The sequence below is a fragment of the Erythrolamprus reginae genome, chromosome 1 (genome assembly GCF_031021105.1).
Source record: "Erythrolamprus reginae isolate rEryReg1 chromosome 1, rEryReg1.hap1, whole genome shotgun sequence".
In the NCBI taxonomy this organism is placed as follows: Eukaryota; Metazoa; Chordata; class Lepidosauria; order Squamata; family Dipsadidae; genus Erythrolamprus; species Erythrolamprus reginae.
This window is the reverse complement of record NC_091950.1, coordinates 138,340,837-138,363,773: the sequence shown is the minus strand read 5'-3', so window position 1 is coordinate 138,363,773 and position 22,937 is coordinate 138,340,837. Positions and strand designations below refer to the sequence as shown.

The 22,937-nt window shown below is 41.6% G+C and overlaps 2 protein-coding genes across 4 annotated transcripts in view; one reads left to right on the top strand and one right to left on the bottom strand.

Moving 5' to 3' along the window:
• LOC139175661 (veficolin-1-like) overlaps positions 1-22,937 on the bottom strand; it is a 940,898-nt gene that overhangs the window by 543,612 nt on the left and 374,349 nt on the right. The window lies entirely within an intron of this gene.
• LOC139175486 (acyl-CoA 6-desaturase-like) overlaps positions 1,974-22,937 on the top strand; it is a 41,570-nt gene continuing 20,606 nt past the window's right edge. The window contains exons 1-3 of one of the 3 annotated variants that reach the window (XM_070766629.1): positions 1,974-2,142; positions 2,240-2,510; positions 15,137-15,247. In XM_070766629.1, the coding sequence (XP_070622730.1) occupies positions 2,298-2,510; positions 15,137-15,247 (324 nt within the window). In that variant the 5' untranslated portion in view covers positions 1,974-2,142; positions 2,240-2,297. The other 2 variants (XM_070766621.1, XM_070766614.1) reach the window with 2 other exon arrangements.

Below are 22,937 nucleotides of genomic sequence, written 5' to 3'. Positions count from 1 at the left end.
CCACAAATACTACTGACTGCTAATGGTTAATATGCTAATGGTTAATATGGGTTGCTGCCAGCATTCTAGGTATCAACCAAGTATTTTATAAAAATATATGGTATTCCAAGTAGCACTGGTTTTTTTGCAGTTCTGCTGGTGTTATTGCAGGAAGCTGCAATTTCTTGATGTGTTTTGTGAAATTCCTGGACATGGTACCAAGTAACCCATGACAATGAGTATAACTGTTACATGTTTCAATTTACTGTTGCATGTTTTGCAATTTACTGATGGTGATTTTCTCAATGCCAATAGTGTATCAAGTAGTGCTCCAATTGTTCAATTATTATAATAATTATTATTGTATACAGAAGCATAGAGTATTTATTTCAGTAATATAAGTGATGCCAAAATTGCCTTTTTATTACTATTTATTAGAAATCAATTGGCATTCTTGTAATGGGAGAAGCAAGTTATCTAAACAGCAAATATCGTAGACCTATTCATACAAATAACAATTGTTTAAATATTACTTTCATTCTCCAGGTTCTAGGTGGCATGCATAATGTTCCTGACAGTTTTTCTCCAGACTCTATCCATCCCAAGTCTCTTAAATTGCACAAAGTGCTGCAGATTATATTGTGCACCTAAAACTGGCTGCATAATGCATATAATTGTTTATAATTTACAAAAGAGAAACAAAACAGAGAGATACAGGAGCATGATCTTCAGGAACAATCATATTTATATATTATTTTACTAAAACTGGGGATCTTGATCTCGATCTCTCTTTCTGATGCCTGCACATAGAAGAGTTAAAGCTGATTATGGACAAGTATATTTCCTATGGGTGCTTGTATATTTGAATGGAAAATAAAGATTGTATTATATTGGGGAAAATAAATGAAATATTTAGGAGCAGTAAAGGGTGAATCAGTTTTTTTGGCATGCATCTTTTCTGCAATTATAAAAGATACATTTCAGAACAAGCAAATATAAGAATATATTGTTGAAGCGTTGAGGTATGATGATGTAAGTAACCCTACGTTCAAAACACTGAATGGATTGGCTAGTTCACTTTCTTTCAGCTTAGTCTGCCATACAACTTGATAATTGTGGGGAGAAAATGGGTGATTTGTTCATATGAGCCACTTTGAGTTGGTGGAGGAAGCTTTCTACCCAGGCATCCAGTCATCTGAGCTCTCCAGATGATGCTGAATTACAACTTCAGACATCCACTGTGAGTGAAAGCAAAAGATTCTGGGACATAAAAGAGTTTAGCAAAAGCTAAAGGGTTGTTGATGCCCCCCCCCAAACATATACAAACACACACACTGCATTACATTTCATAGAAAATTAGTTGGAGGGAGGCATCCTTTAAACACCAGCAGTCTTAAAATTAAAGCTGTTTCCTTTTATACTGTTTCATGTATGTATGTATGTATGTATGTATGTATGTATGTATGTATGTATGTAAATTATATATAAGCCCGAAATAGATCTATAGTAGTCTCCCTTCCTTTTCATTATCAGCAGAAATATGTTACACACACATACACACACACACACACCGCAAGAAGCAAGCCGAGATTTCAAAGACAAAGTCAAACCCCTCGCCTCCTGCCGAAAATTTAATTTAATTTATTAGACTTATTAGCCGCCCAATTCCTTCCAGACTCAACAAGCAAAAAACCATCGAAAACAGTCAAAACCCCTAAAAAATAGAGCCATTCGTTTCTTCTTGGCGGGCGCTAAAGAGCCCGGCGGCACCCTCCGCGCAGTATCTATTCGCCAGGGCAGCTCGGCCCAGTGCCGGATTCCGCGTCGGCCCATCTCGCTTCGTCTTCAAATGTAAGCCGAAGTTTGGCCGGCCTTCACCTTCGAAAGATGGTCGCCAGCCAATGGCAGACCATCCGTTTGCCGGGGGAGAGCGGGGATTGGCGCACCGGCTCTGCTGATACCCTCTGGAAAGCTCCTTGATGTTTCCTGGAGCTGGGGATGGAGGGGCGGAGGTGACCCGGGCTGGCGTGGGGATTAGAAGGCGAAGGAAAATCCTCCGCGGCAGCCTAAGGAGGGGGCTGGCGGCGGAGCTCAGGGGAAATCTCACACTCTTGGGAATCCGGCAAGGCGTGGAGGGGGGGAGAGAGAGAGCGAAAGAAAGAGGTAGGGGGGAAAGGGAGGTGGGCAAAGCCAAGGCGCAGAATTACGCCGGGGAGGAAGGAGGCTTAAGAGCAGCCCTTTCTCTCTTCGCCCAAGGCAGCTCCCCGCAAAGGATCCAGAGAAAGACGGACGAGGCGGACAAAGAGACCGAATCGCCCATGGGGAAGGGCGGGGAGCAAGGTGAAGAAAGCGGCGGCGGCGAAGGAGAGCCGCCGGTTCCCTCGTACACCTGGGAGGAGATCCAGAAGCACAATCTGCGCACGGACAAGTGGCTGGTGATCGAGCGGAAGGTGTACAACATCACCCAGTGGGTTCGAAGGCACCCGGGGGGGATCCGCGTGATCAGTCACTATGCCGGCGAAGATGCCACGGTAAGCGCTCCAAGCAGCAGCAGGAGGGGTGGGTGGGAATTGGAGGCTTCTTGCCTGGAGCAAATGGCTGCTGCTGCTGCTCCTCCCGTCCCTCGCCGGGGCTCCCTCTCAATTTGCTCTCACCTGCTGCTCTTTAGCAACGCAGCCGCGGGGCTGGGAAATCGGTCGCGCCGGCTGGCGAGCTATTGGGGGGGAACACGCCGGGTGGGGGGGGGTTGTTGCCCCAAACTGCGGGGCGGGGAAGCTGCTTTACTCCGCTGCCGTTTTGGAGTGGCCGCCAGTAGCGCTGAGGGACAAAAGCGGGCGCTTGTAAAAAAAATAGAGGCCGGGAGCAAACCGTGGCCGCCCATTTCTTGAATCTTGCCTTCCCTTTTCGGCATCGAGGTGGGAGTCCCGGGGTGACGCGAGGTCAGCGCTACACTCGGCTGCCTCTTCTGGGCCGGCGGTTGTTCTGGACTGGCTTGTTGCCTTGGATACCTTGGACCACTACCACCCAAAAAACCCCATCGCGCGGCTCCTTGCAATAATAGTAGCAGGGTTCTTTTCTCACAAAGCCCAACCGAATTTGGCAGTCTTTGCCTACCCGATTGATTTCTAAAGCCATAAAAAAAATAAACCAACAACCCGCAGCCTAATCAGAGCTTGTTCCAGGATCAAATGGAATCCTTGCTCTGTATACCAAAGTCTGCCGATTGTTAAGATGGTCCAGCCAAGCTCGAATTTGCAGGATTCTTATACAGTATTTCTCGAGGGGCCGCCAGGCATCAAACTAACCAGGAGGGAAATGTAGAAGGGCTTGCGGCTACCAGTAAAGCCTTTTCTTAAATGGCTAAATGGTGAAGTGATGAGAGCTGAAGAACTGCAAATGCTCAGAAGCATTGTTTTAATTCATCTGCTATATCCGGAAACTAAATCCTGAGAATGTCTGAGAGGAACACCAGTTGTTTGAGAGGAACACCAGACTACATTCAGTAGTCCTGGACAAAAAAGGAATTGACGGCCTTGCTATTTCTCAGTTCCTAAATATATTAGAGCTGACTTTTTTTTTTAATTTAAGAGAGGCATTCTAGACCAGAGGTCTTCAAACTTGGCTACTGTAAGACTTGTGGACTTCAACTCCCAGAATTCTCCAGCTAGCATTAGCTGGCTGGAGAATTCTGTGAGTTGAAGTCCACAATGCTTAAAGTTGCCCAGGTTGGAGACCCCCTGTTCTAGACAACGATCCTGTTCATTTGTGTCATCCTTTTTATGGTCTACAGCAAAGCCTGAGTAGTGAGAACATACATGTAACTTAGTGAGTGCACTCCTGTATTAATTTTACCACCATTATTATCTCCTTACTCCTCCCTCTTCCCCCTCCTCCATATAAAGAGAGACCATCCCATTCTCAAATAGCTCTTTTTAAGTTTTTCCTCTACTTTCTCAACAAGGGAGTGCATGTCTGAGCCTGCTTTAAAGAATTAAGAAAATTGGTAGCCAAAACTGCTGTCAGCATTGGGATTTAGATTTGCCCACCATAAGTTTTTGTGCAATGTTGTGTTGTTCGGGAAATCCATGTCTTTTCAAAACAGTTGAATCTTCAAAGTCTAAAATGATGGTAAGGAGGAGGGAGGATTTCAGAAGATGGAATCAACTTCTTGTCAATTATTCTCTCCCTTCCCCCAAGTTTGCAGAAGTGTCATAAGATCCACCAATCTGCAACTGTAGTTATCAAATTGTTTATACTACACTACAGTAGTCTATAGTTGTTTCACTTGTCTGTGGTATCAGTCTATGAAACACAAAGATTAGTTCTATTGTCTCCGTTGTTTCAAGCTACAGTGAAGGCTTTCTAAGGCAACATTTTTAAAAAATTTGAAATACTGTGAGCTAAAAGATCTGAGCTATAGAATTCTGTACAACAAAGAGATTTTTAAAAAACATACCATTGTTGCTTTTTATGGGATTCAAATTTGGGATGGAAAAGGAAGCAATTTTTCATCACTGAATGTATCGAATAGACAACCCTTTGGGGACTGGTCAAGATAAGAGTTTTGAAAAATATTTTGTCCTTCAGAAGCCATGAGAGTTAATGTCCAATGATGCAAAGATGTCACTGGATGAGCATAAGCTAACAATTTAGGCCTGGGGAGGGAGGGTTGTGTGTTGAGGGGGAATCCATGGATTTTTGGAGGTTTTGTTTTCTGAAAGTGATAACGGTAGAAATAGCTGCTGTTCTCTTGCAGAATTATATTGCATCGATTTCCTTGCTTTTGCAGGGAAAAAAAGCAAAACGTGGATTACAGAAAACTAGTCTTTTGGGTATATGATAAGAGTCTACAAAATGTGGACTTTTTAAGGCCAATGGTTTCCCTCATAAACTATGGGGCAGTTGCTAATCCTATTTTCCCAATGATTTAGCCATCTCAAAGGGATTGTCCTTTTGTCCTCTTTTAAAAGCAAACTGTACCCTATTGTCACATTAAACTCTTGCTCCTCTATCACACATAAATTCTAGAATCAAAGAATTATGCCATGTTTATATTTGTTAGAAGGAGATAAAATAGCTTGTAACCCAATTTGGATCTTTGGTTAAGAAAAGTAAAATGGGCATTGGCCTTTCTGCCTTCTACTCTTTTTCAGATGAAGCTTTAACAACTTCATCATATTTATTCGTAAACACACAGTCATTCATAAATAAGCCCCACTAATCCAATACTTTAAGCTTCTTTATTAACTAGCTCAGAATTTCAGACTAAAAGTTTCCTCCAATTGGCCCAATTGGGAAGGGAACTGTTATGTCAACACTTTTAAATAAATGAATGAATCTGATTGGTTCCCACGTGAGGAGTAGACAGAAACTGCCAAAACTAAACAGCTTTTAGAAGAATATAAATAGGGCAACGCTTAGACAATTGCCGTTGTTGGGTTTAAGTGTTGGTTGGTGATTGATTCCTGTTACAGTTCTTGTTGAATAAACAAGTTAACAACAACAGCCTTGGTGTCACGCCTGACTTAACAAGAATGATTCTTATTTATTTATTTATTTATTTGTTTGTTTGTTTGTTTATTTATTTGTTTGTTTGTTTGTTTGTTTGTTTATTTATTTATTTATTTATTTATTAGATTTGTATGCCGCCCCTCTCTGTAGACTCCATAGATTCTTCCTCAGTCTTGCCTTTCTAACTCCATTGTAACCATTTATAATCCATTAGGAGTTGGGATGGAGGCTGTCAGAAGAGGATGACTGAATATTGCCACCCTCTTCCTTCAATTGGAAGATGCTTTCTAAGAACAAACTGAATTTAAAGCAGCCAATGGTACCCCCACTTTTTCTACACCTGTAGTTCTATCAAATCACCTTTAAAGTTTCAGAGTCCTGAAATTAAAACAGCAATTTCCTGACATCAGATTTATTTTCTTTTTCCTCCTACATGTTCAGGGGTCTACTAATCACAAAAAACAAATAGTCGAAGAAATAAATATGAGAGTTGTTTCAAGGATAATCCAGATAATAACAATGGGTCTTGACCAGATGTGTGGAAATGAGCAAGACATGCAATGAGCTTAGAGCCCATGATCAAGATTAATTGGTAGCAGCAGAAATGCAAGTTGAAGTGCACAGGGAGAGAGTGACTCATAAAATATCATGAGAGAAATCTCTTAGACAGGTGAGAGAGCAATAGACTTCTGCTGATATTCAGCATTTAATAGAATATGTATGACTGGTGCTAGACATCTTTGAGGTCTAGGAGTACTGAGTGTACCCTGCAGGCATCTATATCAGCCATTGGGCTTGCAATGTGGCTTGCCATAAACATGAAGTGTATGTAGTAGCAACAGCAGCTGCATGTTCTTAAATGGATTATGAAATACTAATAATGCTCCTTGCTTGTCACTGAAACTATGTATGTAATCCAGGGATCCAAAAAAATTTAAACTAGATCCTTTGTATTCCATTTCAGTATTGTACAATAGAAGTGGATTGTGGAAAAGACTGTTTTCCTTTTTAAAGAGCAAGTTAAGTTGCACTGTACAATCTTATATACATTTGTTGGAGAATATGTTCATTTAGAGTCACTGAATTGAGTCACTGAGCCAGATGGAATCACTGAAGCAGTAAGAGTGAGCTTAATTGGACTCAGATGAGGACAGGAAGGCCTGGAGGAAGGTTGTCCAGGGGGTCGTGTTGGGTGGACATGATTTCACAAGTAACAACAACAACAACAACAACAATGTTCATTTAACTACTGCTACTACAGTTGTGTCCGAGCACCGAAGCACTTCTGGGTTGAAAGGATTGAATGGTGACATCACCATTGCCTGGGGGGCTCTTTTCACATCCCTGTTAAGTTGCCCATCTAAGCGGAACCCATTTATCTATTCACAGTCACCTGTTTTGAACTTCTGGGTAGGCAGGAGCTGGAGCCTATGGCAGGAACTCACTCCCTCCCATGGCAGCAACCAGAACTAGAACTCACGCTTGCCAATTATTAACCTAGTGAGTGTCCTAACTTCATGAGCATATCCATTTAACTTAATAGGGTGGAATCATAACTCTAGGATTAGATTAGACTAGACTACTTTTTAATATAAATATGCAGTTGAAAAGACAGCATACAATATTCCCTTATAACAGTGTTTCTCAAATAGTGGGATGGGACTCCTGAGGGGGGGGGTGCAGAATGATGCCAGGGGGGGTGCATGACCCCAGGGAATGTGCTTTTTTTGCAGCAGGGAGTAAGGTTTTTTTGCCCCAAACAATAACACACAGCACAGAGCAGTAGACATGAAGTGCATGTAACAAACCCTTAAGAGACACCATGGAAAAATATTTAACAGGGATGAAAAGAAAGGTGGAGAGAGACAGATATAATGAGACAAATGTACCGGTAAGTCTTCCAAAAGCTAAGATGAGGAAATATAACAAAGCTTATGTAGCGCTTGGCTTCACTGACTATGGTGGGAGACAAGGAAAGACTGGTGTGTTACTGTGTCTAGAAATGTTGGCAATGGACAGCATGAAGCCAAATAAATTAAGGCATCACTTAAAGACATTACACTCCAATCACGCTGATAAGCTGCTTGAGTTTTTTCAGCAAAAATATGCTAAATATTGCAAACAATTGTCCTGGTGGAGAGTTGTGTGTGTGTGCAAAATGTTTACTTCTTCCTCAGGGGTGGGGATGTAACAGAAAATAATTGAGAAACACTGCCAAGATTCCTTCAACTTTTCAAAAGTATAGAACACCATTTTTTTTTTTAAAAAAAAAGAGGAATATCTTGACTGTTACAGTACTTTCAAAACAAATAAGAGGATGCTTGGTAAATTCAGTACCTGGCTTGCCTTTGTAACAGACCATTTGCCTGGGTGTGTATGTCTCACACATGGAGATCATAGATAGAGCACCAATGAGCTAGCTGGGCACCCAGCCTGAAGGGCCACCTTCAAGCTGGCCACTGGAGGTCAGCTGGATTTGCATAGCACATCTCTAAGTTGTCCACATTATTCCTTAGAACCTAGTTTAAAGATACAGTGCCAAAGAATCTGAACTCTTGATGTTTTTGATGGCCAGCTACAAGATCCTGGGCTGGGACTATTTTTCTCTCACTAGTGAAATCCAACCCATGCAGGCTGTTCCTTTCATCTTCCATCCTGCAGGGAAGTAGAAATTTGATCATTTCTTCCCTAATGCGTAGTGGGGGAACACATAAGGACACATTTGATCCTGAGGTGTCATGGCTCTTAAGGAGACCCATGCTTATTATTACCTTTCCTTTGTTTAAACATAATCAAATATGTAGGATTGTAACAGCTCTTTTAAGCAAATTATGATATATGCAAGTGCTAAAAAGCAGCAGAATACATATTTGCTGAAGTTCCATAATAAATCTTCACACATCCTTTAGTCCATTAGCAATGGACCTGGCATCGGACCAGAATACCTCTGGAACCACGAATCTGCAGCACGAATCGCAGCAGCCAATCAGGTCCCACAGAGTTGGGCTTTTCCGGGTCCCATCGAATAAACAATGCCATCTGGTGGGACCCAGGCCATCTGGAACCAACTTCCCCCAGAGATTCAAATTGTCCCTACTCTTCCCGCCTTTTGCAAGATGTTGAAGACCTATCTATGTCGCCAGGCATGGGAGGGGGGAATAATTATCTCTTCCCCCCACTACCACTTTTTTTTTCCTGACTGTAATACATGAGAATGGTATGATTGTGCAGTAATGATTGTTTTTAATATTTATGGGTTTTAAATTTCGTTTTTAATTTATATTGAATTTGTATTCTGTATATTGTGTTGTTGTTGTTGTGAGCTTCCCCGAGTCTTCGGAGAGGGGCGGCATACAAATCTAATAAATATATAAATATATATATAAAAGATCCAGGTATTAGGCCCTAATGGTTACTTTTCAGGAACTTGATACTTTCCGTGGCTCTAAATGATACTGTCTAGTTATATGTTGCAAAGGCCATTGTGACCTGCTAAAGACTTGTTTCTTTTGCAGCCTTGCCTGAGAACCTTTTATGTGAAATTGCTTTGAACAATTCTCTGACTCAGCAGTAGGCCTCCACAGCTTCTTTCTGCCAAACTTTCCATTTCCAGACAAGCCGTCCTGACATCTGCCTGAATGAAGGAAGGAAGGGTCTTTTCTGATTATACTAATCCTAGGAGAAAAAAAGATTTTTAAAAAGAAAAGCTGCTAGTGAGCTAAACGGAAGGGGGCAGGGAGTCTTGAAGAGTATATCTGTTCCACAGTTGCTTACGCTTCCAACATTAACCTCTTGCAGCTGAAATACGAATTCAGCCATGCAAATGACAAATCCAACTTTGTCTCCTGAATAATGATTATCAACCTTGCAGGAAAAAATGGGACTGGGAAAAATGGCACCTTACTTTGCATGTAATCTTTGAAAATGAATCAGTACATCAGACAGTACAATGATATTACCTGGCCGGTGACTTCATCCCCGGCCCGTTTTGCAGCAGGGCCAGGGAGACACGGCCCTTGGCACCGCTGCCATCTTGGGAGGCCGAGATCTCATGAGATTTCGCGAGATCTCAGCCAATTTCAGGTAGCTTCAGCCTACCCGATGACGTTGTCCAGGGCGGAGCCTGCCAGCCCTATAAAAGGGCTGAGCAGGCTCCAGGGCCTCCTTTTCACCCTGGACAACTTCCAAAGCGAACACCCACCCGCCCTCCCTATCTTTCAGTGTGCTAATGAGGGTCACCCTCAGGGGGCCGAATAGGAATTTTTGGTGGTCTCGGCATTTTCTGCGACCGTTTTTTCGCCTATTCCACACTGCGGCAACAGATAGGCGGTTAGGGGGTGCTTTGCCCCTGTTAGGCTAATTGGCTTACCTTTGGTCATTTAGGTAGGCAGGTTAGGGGCGGAAAACTGGGTGGTGGTTTAGCAACTGCGTGTTCTCCGTTGGGCATCTTTGGGGATGATTGACAGGTTCTCTCCAAAGGCTCATGGTTTAAGCGACCTGAGCAATTGGGGGGAACCTGTCTTTGGGTCCCGCCCATTTCCTTCCCCTTGTAGGGGTTAGAAGGCGGGACCTCCCACATGCAGGTGCATGGCAGTGACTCAGGTGAGGGCATGGCCCCTCACCTGGATCAGCATGGAGCTACGCCCATAAGTTGCCCCGGAAGTTTTTCTGACGTCATTTTCTGCCCCGGAAGCAATTGTTTGACCCTGCGGGTCCTTGTTAGGGTTATAGTTAATTGTGCTAATTTATGCTAATTTATTTAAATAAATTATGCAAATTTAATTAATAAAAATGACCCAGTTTTAAATCCAGCTCTTGTGTCCGTGTCGTTACTCCGCCTCTTCTGCAATAATGGAGGATGCAGGCTTCTTGTTTCAAATAAAACAATTTAGTGGGAAGCTGTTGGATTTCTATGTTATTTATGGTTATAAGTGATGTTCTTCACTTCATACAGCAGAGACTTTTCTCATTGAACTGGTTTCATATTTACACGAATAAACAACTTGACAGTATAATTATATATTTCTCTATACATCTGCTCTCTATGATGCAGATTCAACAACAGTCAGCATAGGAATCCCCATAATTCTATCTTCCAACTGCCAAAACTGACCACATGCCAGCATGCAAATTAGCTCTCTCTCAACATTCCATCCCCTTTCCATGCTATATGCTAACAGAAGCTGCTAGGACCATTTATATTTAAGCATGGCATACAATATCCAATCCCATATCCAATGATGGTATCGCTAGCAATTCAGTGGGAAGCTGCTAGGACCATTTATATTTAAGCATGGCATACAATATCCAATCCCATATCCAATGTTGGTATTGTTAGCAAAAATAACCATGTAGCAGGTTGGGGGAATCCTCTCTTTTGAATTGCTGCAGCTAATCAATGGGAGAAACTCAGCTGCATAGACAAAAAGCTGAGTCCAAAAAGGTAGTCCTTGACTTGCAACTACCCCGGGGATCAAAATTTCTGTTGCTGAGCAAGATGGTTGTTACTGAGTTGCTTCCAGTTGCTTTTTGCGCTGATTGTTAAGCAAATCACTGCAGTTGTTAAGTGAATCATGTGATCATTAAGTTAAACTGGTTTCCCCCATTAACTTGTTGGAAGCCTGTTGGGAAGGTTGCAAATGGCGATCACGTAATCCCAGGGATGCTGCAACCTCCGTAAATGCAAAAACCATTTATAAGTCACTTTTTTCAGTGCTGTTATAACTTTGAACCATTGGTGAAATCCTGCCCGTTCTGTCTGGATCACGCGTACTGTGATTGGAGGGTTTGACAAAATGGTAGCGGCGGTAGCGCAATGCTCCGCCCACCCACCAGGCCATAATTACTTCCTGGTTTTAACCCTCTGTAGCAGTGGCAGCGTGAGGCTCCACCCACCCACCCAGACATTATTATTTCCTGGTTAACCCTCTGCGCATGCACAAAGTCTTCTGCAAATGCACAAAGGGTCAAAAATCAGATGTGATGATGGCGCACGGGGCACATGCACTTCCGAACCAGTAGGAAAAGTAAGTAGATTTCACCCCGCTTCGAACGGTTGCTAAATGAATGGTTATAAGTTGCGGAGTACCACTATAGCATTTTGTATTTCAATAGAAATACAGTTTCTACCAGAGTTTTCAGCTAATAGGAAAAGAATTTTTCTGCATTTTCCTTTGGTTGATTATTCAGCGTCCACAGAAGCCAGTTATTATGTATGGTTTTAAAAGCCCATTTACAGAACATGAATGTAGTAATATTCTCCCATGAGTGTTCCTTAACAACTATTTTCAAGAAGCATGAAAAGATAAAGACTCCCTGGAGTCTCTTGCTAATTACATGGACATATTACTGTGGTTTTCCTCTGCAACAGCCTCCAAATGATTTGTCATTGCTTTCTTTCATAGGGTTAACTATACTGGTCCGCAGAGTGCCAGATGACTCAAGATGATTGCAGAGTTGTAGAGAATTTCCTCATTACTGTCCCCAAGCAATCAACCCTTTTGTAGTAGCCCCGTAGTTTTGTTTTATTTCATTTTTTTTAAAAAAATTCAAATCCAGTCAATTGCCCTGGTCTTCTCTGATGGTTTCCTTTCCAAATACTAACCAGGTTTGATCATACATTTCGAAACCAGCCAAGCTCCACTAGTGTTTGTCACTGAGCTCTATACAGAGAAGCCACCTGCCGCTAATAACAGTGTGTATATAATCTCTCAATAATTAGCAGCTATTGATAGGCTTACTTTTCATAAATTGTTTGGTCTCCCTTTAAATCCAAGTTGGAAGTCCTTTTCATATCTTGAATTAACAAATTTAATTAAATGTCCATAGGTTATGACAATCCCAAGATGTTCCCAAGATGTAGTACTCATAAAGTGTAAAAACTCTTTGGCAAATATATTCTCTATATGATGTGTGTGTGTGTGTAAATGTATCCACATATAGCCCACAGACATATATCCAATGATGTCCCCTTTCCAATTGTTCCACATTCAGAGAAAATAGAGGGAAATTTAAGCTTCAGCAATACGTCAACAAAAATACTAAAGTTATTGCCTTCAGGAAAAGTGGAGGGGCTATGGCTTTCATTTACCCTTTAAAAGGTGGGAGAAAACCTTCAAATTCAACTCCTATGGAGAAAAATATTGCTGTTGTTTCTGGAAGGAAAGAAATAGTTTGGCTTTCTCCCAAAAGATAATACAGAGTTACTTTTTCCTTCAAGTTATTGATCTGGTAAAGAAGAAGATTTTTTCTCCAGATCGTTCCTTTCTTAAAAGCATTTCTCAAAACTAAACAATAACAAGTCAACGAAGCAGTGGATGTGATGTGCCGGTGCCTGGAGGCTATTGGGGTCTGGATGGGTGTCAACAGACTCAAACTCAACCTTGATAAGACAGAGTGGCTGTGGGTTTTGCCTCCCAGGGACAATTCCATCTGTCCATCCATCACCCTGGGGGGGGGGGAATCATTGACCCCCTCAGAGAGGGTCCACAACTTGTGCGTCCTCCTCGATCCGCAGCTCACATTAGAGAAACATCTTTCAGCTGTGGCGAGGGGGGCGTTTGCCCAGGTTTGCCTGGTGCACCAGTTGCACCCCTATTTGGACCGGGAGTCATTGCTCATGCCCTCATCACCTCGAGGCTCGACTACTGTAACGCTCTCTACATGGGGCTACCTTTGAAAAGTGTTTGGAAACCAGATCGTGCAGAATGCAGCTGCGAGAGCAATCATGGGCTTCCCTAAATATGCCCATGTTACACCAACACTGCACAGTCTGTAATGGTTGCCAATCAGTTTCCGGTCACAATTCAAAATGTTGGTTATGACCTATAAAGCTCTTCATGGCATCGGACCAGAATATCTACGGGACCGCCTTCTGCCACACGATTCCCAGCGACCAGTTAGGTCCCACAGAGTTGGCCTTCTCCAGGTCCTGTTGACTAAACAATGTCGTTTGGCGGGCCCCAGGGGAAGAGCCTTCTCTATGGCAGCCCCGACTCTCTGGAACCAGCTCTCCCCAGAGATTAGAATTGCCCCCACCCTCCTCGCCTTTCGTAAGCTCCTTAAAACCCATCTCTGTCGTCAGGCATGGGGGAATTGAGATATTCCTTTCCCCACAGGCCTATACAATTTATGCATGGTATGTTTGTGTGTATGTTTGGTTTTAATAAGGGTTTTTAGTTATTTTAAATATTAGATTTGTCATACGCTGTTTTATTATTGTTGTTAGCCACCCCGAGTCTACGGAGAGGGGCGGCATACAAATCTAATAAATGAATGAATGAATAAATAAATAAATAATCCTTACTGAAAGCTCATGTCTCTTCAGCTGTTTGATGATCCCTATCATCCTAACCTTGTCCCTTCAGTTCTTCTCTAAAAAGAATAAAATATAACAGAAGACTTTATTTTTTTAAAAAAAACCTGTTTGTTTTTGTGTATGTGTGGATTATAGAAGAGCTAAATAATTGTATTTATGTACTTGAGGGAGGCTTCCATGAGAAATCCTACTTTAAAATAATGATGCCAAATGTTCCTCAGTCATGTCCAAATCTGGGGTGCTCATCCGAACTTCTTAGCTGAGGTAGCCAAAGATGCCTTCTTGGACACGTGTCCAGCCTGACTACACACTGAGGTACGCACCTCATGGAACACTATTACCTTCCCATTGAAGTGCTACCTGTTTATCTACTCATATTTGCATGTTTCAAATTGCTAGGTTGAAAGGAGCTGAGGCAAGAATGGGAGCTTACCCTGTCATGTGGTGCTTGGGTTGCAAAATGCCAACTTTTCATTCAACAGTCCAGCCTCTGAACCACTAGGCCAATGATGGCGAACCTATGGCATGGGTGTCACAGGTGGCACATGGAGCCACATCTGCTGGCACGCGAGCCATTGCCCTAGCTCAGCTCCAACATGCATGTGTTGCTGGCCAGCTGGTTTATGGCTCACATAGAGGCTCTGGGAGGGCGTTTTTGGCTTCCAAAGAGCCTCCAGGGGATGGGGGAGGGCATTTTTACACTCCCCTGGCTCCAGGGAAGCCTTTGGAACCTGGGAAGGGAGAAACAAGAGCCCAGTGGGCCCACCAGAAGTTGGGAAACAGGCCGTTTCTGGCCTCCAGAGGGTTTCTGGGGGGTGGGGGAAGAATTTTTTGCCCTCCCCAGGCATTGAATTACTGGGGTGGGCACTCACACATACACAATAGCGCGCACACACACACACACACACACACTTTTTTGGCGCCAGAGGGGAAAAAAATTTGCCATCACTGCACTAAGCCATAACTGCATTTAAAGAAACTTTGCTTTGAAGAAGAGGAATAACAAGGCATACCACTATCATACAATCAGGTTTATGTGAGAATCAATCAATCAATCATTTATTTATTTATTTATTTATTTTTATTTATTTATTTATTTATTTATATGTTACCCAATCCCATGGGGCAAAAGGCGTCATTTTAGAATCTAGATGGTTTAACTCTAACCATGTCTCAGCCTGTACTTTATCACCTTTTTATAGGGTTAAAAAAAATATTTGTGAATAGTTGTAGTCAGAAGGGAGAATCAGAGATGAATGTCAGAGATATAATGTAGATAAAAGTCTCCTAGGCTATCAATACTTATCCATCTCTTCTTTTTCATTTTAGGATGCATTTCGGGCCTTTCATTCAGATATCACTTTTGTAAAGAAGTTTCTTAAGCCATTATTGATCGGAGAACTTGCTCCAGGAGAGCCCAGCCAAGATAGAGGAAAAAATGTAAGTAAGAGATGGCTTCCCTTTCTTTTACATGGGAAGACCAAAAAGAGACTGAAGGAAGTGGCACCACATGACGCATCTGTAAGAGAGAAATACAGAGAAAGATTGAGGTTAAAAATAGAATAGCAAGAAAATAAAGTGAAAAAAGAAAAGAAAGTGAAAAAGTTTCAGACCAAAATAAGATACTGAAGAAAATGCAAGTGCCTTAAGGTGGCAATACATTGGTGTGTCTCCTTCCCTAGTATTAACTGAACTCCTCTCAGGCAACAAAATTTGCTGAAGGAAATCCATGCATAAAGCATTTATATTAAGATATTTCACCCACTAGAATTGAGGGGGTGCTTTATTTTAATAAAGATTCAAAAGAATCAATCTTTGGAAGAGCCAAATGTTGCTTCATCACCATCACCACCTCCTCGTTCTTCCTCCTCCTCCTCCTGCCTCTCCTTCCTCTCCTTCTCCTCTATAAAATATAATGCTGACCAAACTCAGAAAGGAAAAGAAAGAATAGAAAGTGCAAGAGAAAAGAAAATAGGCATTGTAACCTTGCCTGAATGCCTCTTCTCAATCGGTGGAACCAGTCTTCACAATGGGGAGTTCCTCGACCAGTCATCTTGAGGATCGAGTCAGTCAATTTGAATATTTGCTTGGATCTGCCTTGAGACCCCAGATCAGATGAATCCGATGATTAGACTCAAACGTGGCATGTTAGTGAGTGGTATTTGTACTGAGCGAAGTCTCCTTCCTGAGGCTGTGTGTTAGACTATAGGTGAGAAGTGAGATGCAGAAAGGAGAAGATGAATAGAAAGGGTGGGAACCATAGTTCCCTCTAAGCTGAGCAGTGAGCAATCGCTCACTTAAAAATCATCATCAACTCAGAGTTTTCCAAACCTGCCCAGAAGCCGAGAGGGAAAGAGTGAGAGGGAAGGAGAGAGAGAGGAAGAGAGAGAAACAGATAGAAAAAAGAGAGGAAGGAAAAGAATGGGAGTAAGGAAGAGAGAAAGAAAATGAAAATCTAGTTTGAAACTAGCTCAACTATTTAAGTGGCATTTTGATATTGATAGAGTTGCCCTATTATGAGCTCACTGTTATAGACACACAGTACAGTATTTTATTTTGAAATTCTCTGAGGCAAAACAGGGTGGGTTTTTTATTTGTTTGTTTGTTTGTTTGTTTGTTTGTTTGTTTCTGTGCCGCCCAGTCCCAAAGGGACTGCCGCTCAGACACTATACTTTTCCGCCCACCCCCCCAAAAAATTAGAGGGAACATTGGTGGGAACTGAAGGCTGGTTTCACCAGATGAGAAGAGGCATTCAGATAAGGTTATACTATTCTCCATCCTGAGGTGGAACCAGCCTTCACAATGGGACTTACCAAAGTGGGGAAAGATTGTTCTGACTGTCTTAGTGAGTGCCCACCACCTGTTGTAGTCCTGCCGAAGGTAGCATCGACTAACACGTAAGAATCAGTTTTGTAGTGACGGATGAATTGGGAAGGATGCACCCAGGTAGCCACCCGACAGACCACTTCAAGTGAAACCTATGTAGACCAGACCACAAATGTGGCAACACTCCTGGTCAAATGTGCTGTGATTCCTGAAGGAACAGGCAAAGCAACTAGCTTGTATGCCTTGGCGATGGCGTTCCTAATCAAGAGTCCTATGGTAGATGAAGACACTTGGTTGCCCATGGTTCGGGGATGGAATCCTACAAAGAGGGCCTCCATTTTGTGCGATTCATATAGTTCTTGAGGGCCCTTTCACATCTAGCTTATGCCAATAATTAACTGTAACATAGTAAATGCCAGTATTTCTTCTGTTTGTGTTCATAGGCTGGCTGTTACCTGGTCCCATGTCACCCCATATTTTTGTATATATAATTCTATCAATGGACATTCTATGCCATGCTTTTTTTTGATCAACTTTTATCAAAGGAGGGAGTAATCCTTATTTAGGAGGACTCCACACATTTTCATGTTTACATTTGGTAGCTTGCCAAGTATTAGTTGGTTGTAGAATATACTTTGAGGAAAAAGTTATAAGAGACTCTATGCTTCTTTCAACTGGTTTCATAAATACTTATCATCTTGAATATAAACGAATACCTGTAATGAAAAAAATTGTCTAGCTAAGGAACAGCATCTCACTGATCTTGGCTAATTTCAGAAAGGATAAATGGGCTCAGATTTGTATTGGATGAGAGACAACCAGCAAACTATAGGCTTGTAGAAATCAAAGAAATCAAAAAAATCAAAAGTAAAGGAGAACTATTGTGTCATTGCCAAGAAAATCAAATGGTCTGTCTACAAAGTTATCAAGGGAGGACATTTTGTGCGATTCATATAGTTCTTGAGGGCCCTTTCACATCTAGCTTATGCCAGTGCTGCTCTGCTGGATGAAGGAAGGTGGGGGCAGGAAGAAGGGTTAAAACGGTTAAAAGATCAAGAAGAAACAGAATTTTATGAGATATGGAACAAAGTGTATATGTGGATAAACAAGAAGAAATATTAAAAGTAAAAATAAACAAATAAATAAATAAATAAGAGAATTGTATTAGTAGAGATATGATTTAAGTGTTATGTTAGAATTAGTAGGGATAAGATTTAAGAGTTATGCTAGAATTAGTTTATGTATGAAGATTTATCATAAAAAGTTAAACAAATTTCTTCTTTTCATTTAAAGTAATAAGTTGACTTTAAGCATTTTTTGAATGTATTCTTTTTTTTTTTAATTGAAATTTTACTTCTAGAATAAGCGGGGAAGATACAACCCCATCTTTATGTTAAATGTATGTTTGTCAGTTTTGTCTATTTTAAGATAATTAATAAAATTTATTGGAAAAAAAAGAAGGGAAAATGAATTCTTGAGATCGATGGAAGACCTTTGGGAGTGATCGAGTCTGAGAGTCACCTTATCTGGCTGGAAGATGGCGTAGGTCACTTCTGACTGAGAGCAGACAGTTCCAAGATGCATTGTGCCGACGTGATGGCCACCAACAAGACACATTTATACATAGGTGTCTCAATGACGCCTCCAGAAGTGGTTCATAGAGGGGGGTCCTATAAAGGACACCAGCACTCGGAGTCGGGGGAGGTTCCAGGTGGGATAACAATGTATTGTTGGTAGATGTAGGTTTGTAGCCCCCCTTAGGAAATGGCGAATGGCTGGGAATTATGAAAGTGACTTTCACTGGTCACAGGATAGGACTGATGAGAGTGCCGCCGCTTGCCTGTGAAGGGCGTTAGAGGACAGGCCCTTGTCAAGTCCATCCTTCAGGAACCTCAAAATTTTTGGAAGAGGGATGCACACATAAGAGATAATAAAAAGGCTAACTTGGAAATAAAAAGACCAGAATGCATTCTCTCCAACAACCGATGCCCAGATCAGCATTAACACTAGACAAGAAATCTTGCAGGAAACAACACCCCAATCAATACCTTAATCAAGGAACTATCATGAAGAAAATCACATCCCCACTGAGGGGACAAGGTACTGTATATAAACAAGGGCCAAATCCCAAACCCACTAGCACTGGTATTACCCAGTTGGGCAAAGAAATATGACATCATCTCTATTTGTTTGGAGATGTGCTATTTTTCATCCAGAAACATGACATCATCTCTTTGTTTGGAGATGTGCTATTTTTCATCCAGAAGCCCATCTTCTGAACTTCTGATGGTTTCAAAACTAGAAGTTCCCAGTTGCAATACTAAAAGTGCAAGGACATTTGTTCATTGAAATCATGTGCAAATTTTTATGCCTATATCTCAACTGTTATCAAGGCTTTAAGATGATATGAAACATCTTGATGAAGAATGTTGTGTTGCCTTTGAAGTGTGAACTTTGCTGAAGCAAAGCTGAGACTCCTCACACTAGCCTAAGCATGCAGTTGAGATTAGAAAGAGTGGTGCCAAGAAGGAGGAATATTTAAGGAAGCAAATATTCAGTTATTTTTCATCACTTCTTATTCCACCTGCTAGGATTTTGCTCCCTACCTCCTCTCAATTACTGCTCATCAAACCAATTCAAGGAGAAGGGGCATTTATAACTGGCTGTAACAGACAATTTTATTAGCAGTTTGTTTTCAAACACAGACCAATCAGATTAGGCTGGGGCAGGATTAGACTGGGAAGTATAAAAGGCAGGAAAAAGCCATTTTAATTTGCACTTCAGATCACAGAGAAGGAGAGGAACCAAAATCAGCAAAGTTTGGTAGCAATAGGGGTTGTTGATTTTCCTGCTAAGTACTTGTATTTCAATACATTGTTAAGATGACTGGCTTGGTGCAGTGTAACATTTGTTTGGCTGTTGTCTTCCGTAGTACCTTGTGGAACTTGGGGTACTGCCCTCTTTGCATAAGGACATCTAGGTTAGATGGCGAGATCTCTAGATTGCAGTCCTTAGTTTGTAGCTTGCAGTCAGAAGTGGAAAGATTGTCCCAGCCACGTGCTGTAATGCAGCCATGTGTCCAGCCTCCACTTCCACAGCGCCCCCCGAGGAGGAGGGCTGTGTGGACAACTGTCGGTTCAGGAAGATTGCGTGCAGTTGAGCAAAAACATAGCAATTTTGGTCTCTCTGTATCGAATTCCTATAGTGTTCTTGCGGATTTAAATAGTAAGGATGTTGGAGATATTAGCAAGGTCCCTCAGGCAGAGAATGAGGGGATGTTCAAAGGGGAAGTTGTCGTAAATGTCACCAAACCATCAAGTACAGTTAGTAGAAATAAAAAGAGGACACATTTTCTTGTGGGTGATTCGACCGTTAGAGGTGTTGATTTGGGACAGAGCAAGGATGTGGTTAAGGTGCTGAGGTGTCTCCCAGGGGCCACTGCCAGCAGGGACAGGAGGCAGATTACAAACATTGTTAAGACTGTGAGTAACGGTAATAACGTTGATGTGGTGGTACATCTTGGCACAAATGATTTGTCCCAGAGAAATGTTAATGTAGTAAAAAGAGATTTTCAATGTCTAAGTGTGGAGCTGGGTAAAATAACTGATTCAGTGACTTTCTCAGAGGTGTTACCGGTTTGTGGCCAAGAGGATAAAACAACGTGTATCAGAGAGTTTAATGTGTGGTTAAGGCGGTGGTGTAAAGCTGAAGGTTTTGGCTATGTAAGTCATGATGTCAGTAGGTGGTCTAATAGGGAGTTGTTTAAGAGGGATGGTTTGCATCCATCATACAGAGGTACCCAGGTGCTCGGTGAGGAATTCAGAACTTTTTTGGACAGGCATTTAAACTAGGTAAAGGGGACAGAGATGTAACTGATGTGGGTGATTTCTGTCCCCGACCAATGAGGATAAAGCAGTTTTTGGAAGCTTATGAAAAGGGAGCTGCAAATAATATAGATGTAGTTGTTGATGATAAGAGGCAAACTAATAACGAAAATAATGTTCTTCGGGTAATGTGCACAAATGCTCGAAGCTTGAGCAACAAGCTCTGTGAATTAATGGCCATAATATCTAGAGATAATTTGGACCTGGTTGCCATAACTGAGACATGGTTTAAGGATTCTAATGAATGGGAAATATCCATACCAGGATATACACTGTATAGGAAGGATAGAATAGAGAGAAGGGGAGTTGGAGTAGCCATTTATATTAAAGAAAGTCTAAAAACAACACTAATTCAAAATACGTGTCAAGATCTAGAGACTCTCTGGATTTGCATGCAAAATAAAGAAGGTTCTGTCATTAGAATTGGGGTGATCTATAGGCCTCCAGGGCAATCCGAGGAATATGACAACAAGATGGTGGATGAAATTACCCAAATGGCAGTAAAGGGAGATATTGTGGTTATGGGTGATTTCAACATGCCTGATGTTGACTGGAATATCCCCAGTGCCCTTACATGCAAAAGTAAGAATATAGTAGAGGCCTTTACAGGAGCAGCTCTGGCACAGCTGGTTAAGACACCAACTAGAGGGGAGAATATTCTAGATTTAGTTTTTACGAATGGGAATTGGGTTTCAGATGTCAAGGTGGGAGAAAATTTAGGTTGCAGTGACCATCTATGTTTGTGGTTTGATGTAAAAACTCATTGTGAGCAATCCTATAATGCAACCAAAGTATTGGATTTCAGAAAAACAAATTTTAATGCAATGGGAGAATATTTAGATAATGAATTAAAGGGGAGGGATAAAATGGCAGGAGCGAGCATCCAGTGGACTGTATTAAAAAAGGCCATCTTAAAAGCCACTGGACTGTATGTAAGACAAATAACTAAAGGTAAAAGGAAGAAGAAACCGCTATGGTTTAGCAATGATGTAAGGGCTATAGTCAATGAAAAAAAGGCTGCCTATAGGAGGTATAAAGAGTCTGGAAGTATAGCTGATAGGGAGGTATATAAAATGAGACAGAAGGAGGCGAAACAGATAATATATGCTGCTAAAGCCTCAAAAGAGGAAGAAATTGCCAAATCTGTAAAGAAGGGGGATAAAACCTTCTTCAGATATATTAATGATAAGAAGAAGAAAAACTGCGGCATCACGAAGCTTAGTACCGGGAATAATACATGCATTAATGGGAATAAGGAGATCGCTGACCATTTCAATAGCTACTTCTGTTCAGTTTTCTCAAAAGACACCTTACAAAATAATACGATAGAGGGATATAGCATTGCTTCCAGCCGTACGGATTCAGCTCCAGTGATCTTAGAAGCCGATGTCTTAGAAGAACTTGAACGATTAAAGATAAATAAGGCAATGGGTCCAGATGGCATCCACCCCAGAGTTCTTAAAGAACTCAGATCTGTCATTGCTACCCCCCTGACTGATTTGTTTAACCAATCCTTGTTAACAGGAGAAGTTCCTGAGGATTGGAGAATGGCCAGTGTTGTGCCTATTCACAAGAAGGGCAGTAGAGAAGAAGCTGGTAACTACAGGCCAGTTAGCTTGACATCAGTTGTAGTTAAAATGATGGAGACTCTACTCAAAAAGAGGATAAATCAGCACCTAAAAAACAATAACTTATTAGACCCAAATCAGCATGGCTTTACTGAAGGCAAATCATGTCAGACTAATCTCATTGATTTCTTTGACTATGTCACAAAGGTGTTGGATGAAGGTGGTGCCGTGGATATTGCCTACCTGGACTTCAGCAAAGCCTTTGATACGGTTCCACATAAAGAGCTGATAGATAAATTAGTGAAGATTGGACTTAATCCCTGGATAGTTCAATGGATTTGCAGCTGGCTGAAGCGTAGACATCAGAGAGTTATTGTTAATGGCGAGTATTCTGAGCAGAGTCAGGTTACAAGCGGTGTGCCACAAGGATCTGTTCTGGGTCCTATTCTTTTTAATATATTTGTGAGTGACATAGGGGAGGGTTTGGTAGGGAAGGTTTGCCTGTTTGCCGATGACTCTAAAGTGTGCAATAGGGTTGATATTCCTGTAATATGGTAAATGATTTAGCTTTACTAGATAAATGGTCTAAGCAATGGAAACTGCAGTTTAATGTTTCCAAATGTAAAATAATGCACTTGGGGAAAAGGAATCCTCAATCTGAGTATTGTATTGGCAGTTCAGTGTTGGCAAATACTTCAAAAGAAAAGGATTTAGGGGTTGTGATTTCTGACAGTCTCAAAATGGGTGAACAGTGCAGTCAGGCGGTAGGGAAAGCAAGTAGGATGCTTGGCTGCATAGCTAGAGGTATAACAAGCAGGAAGAGGGAGATTATGATCCCACTATATAGAATGC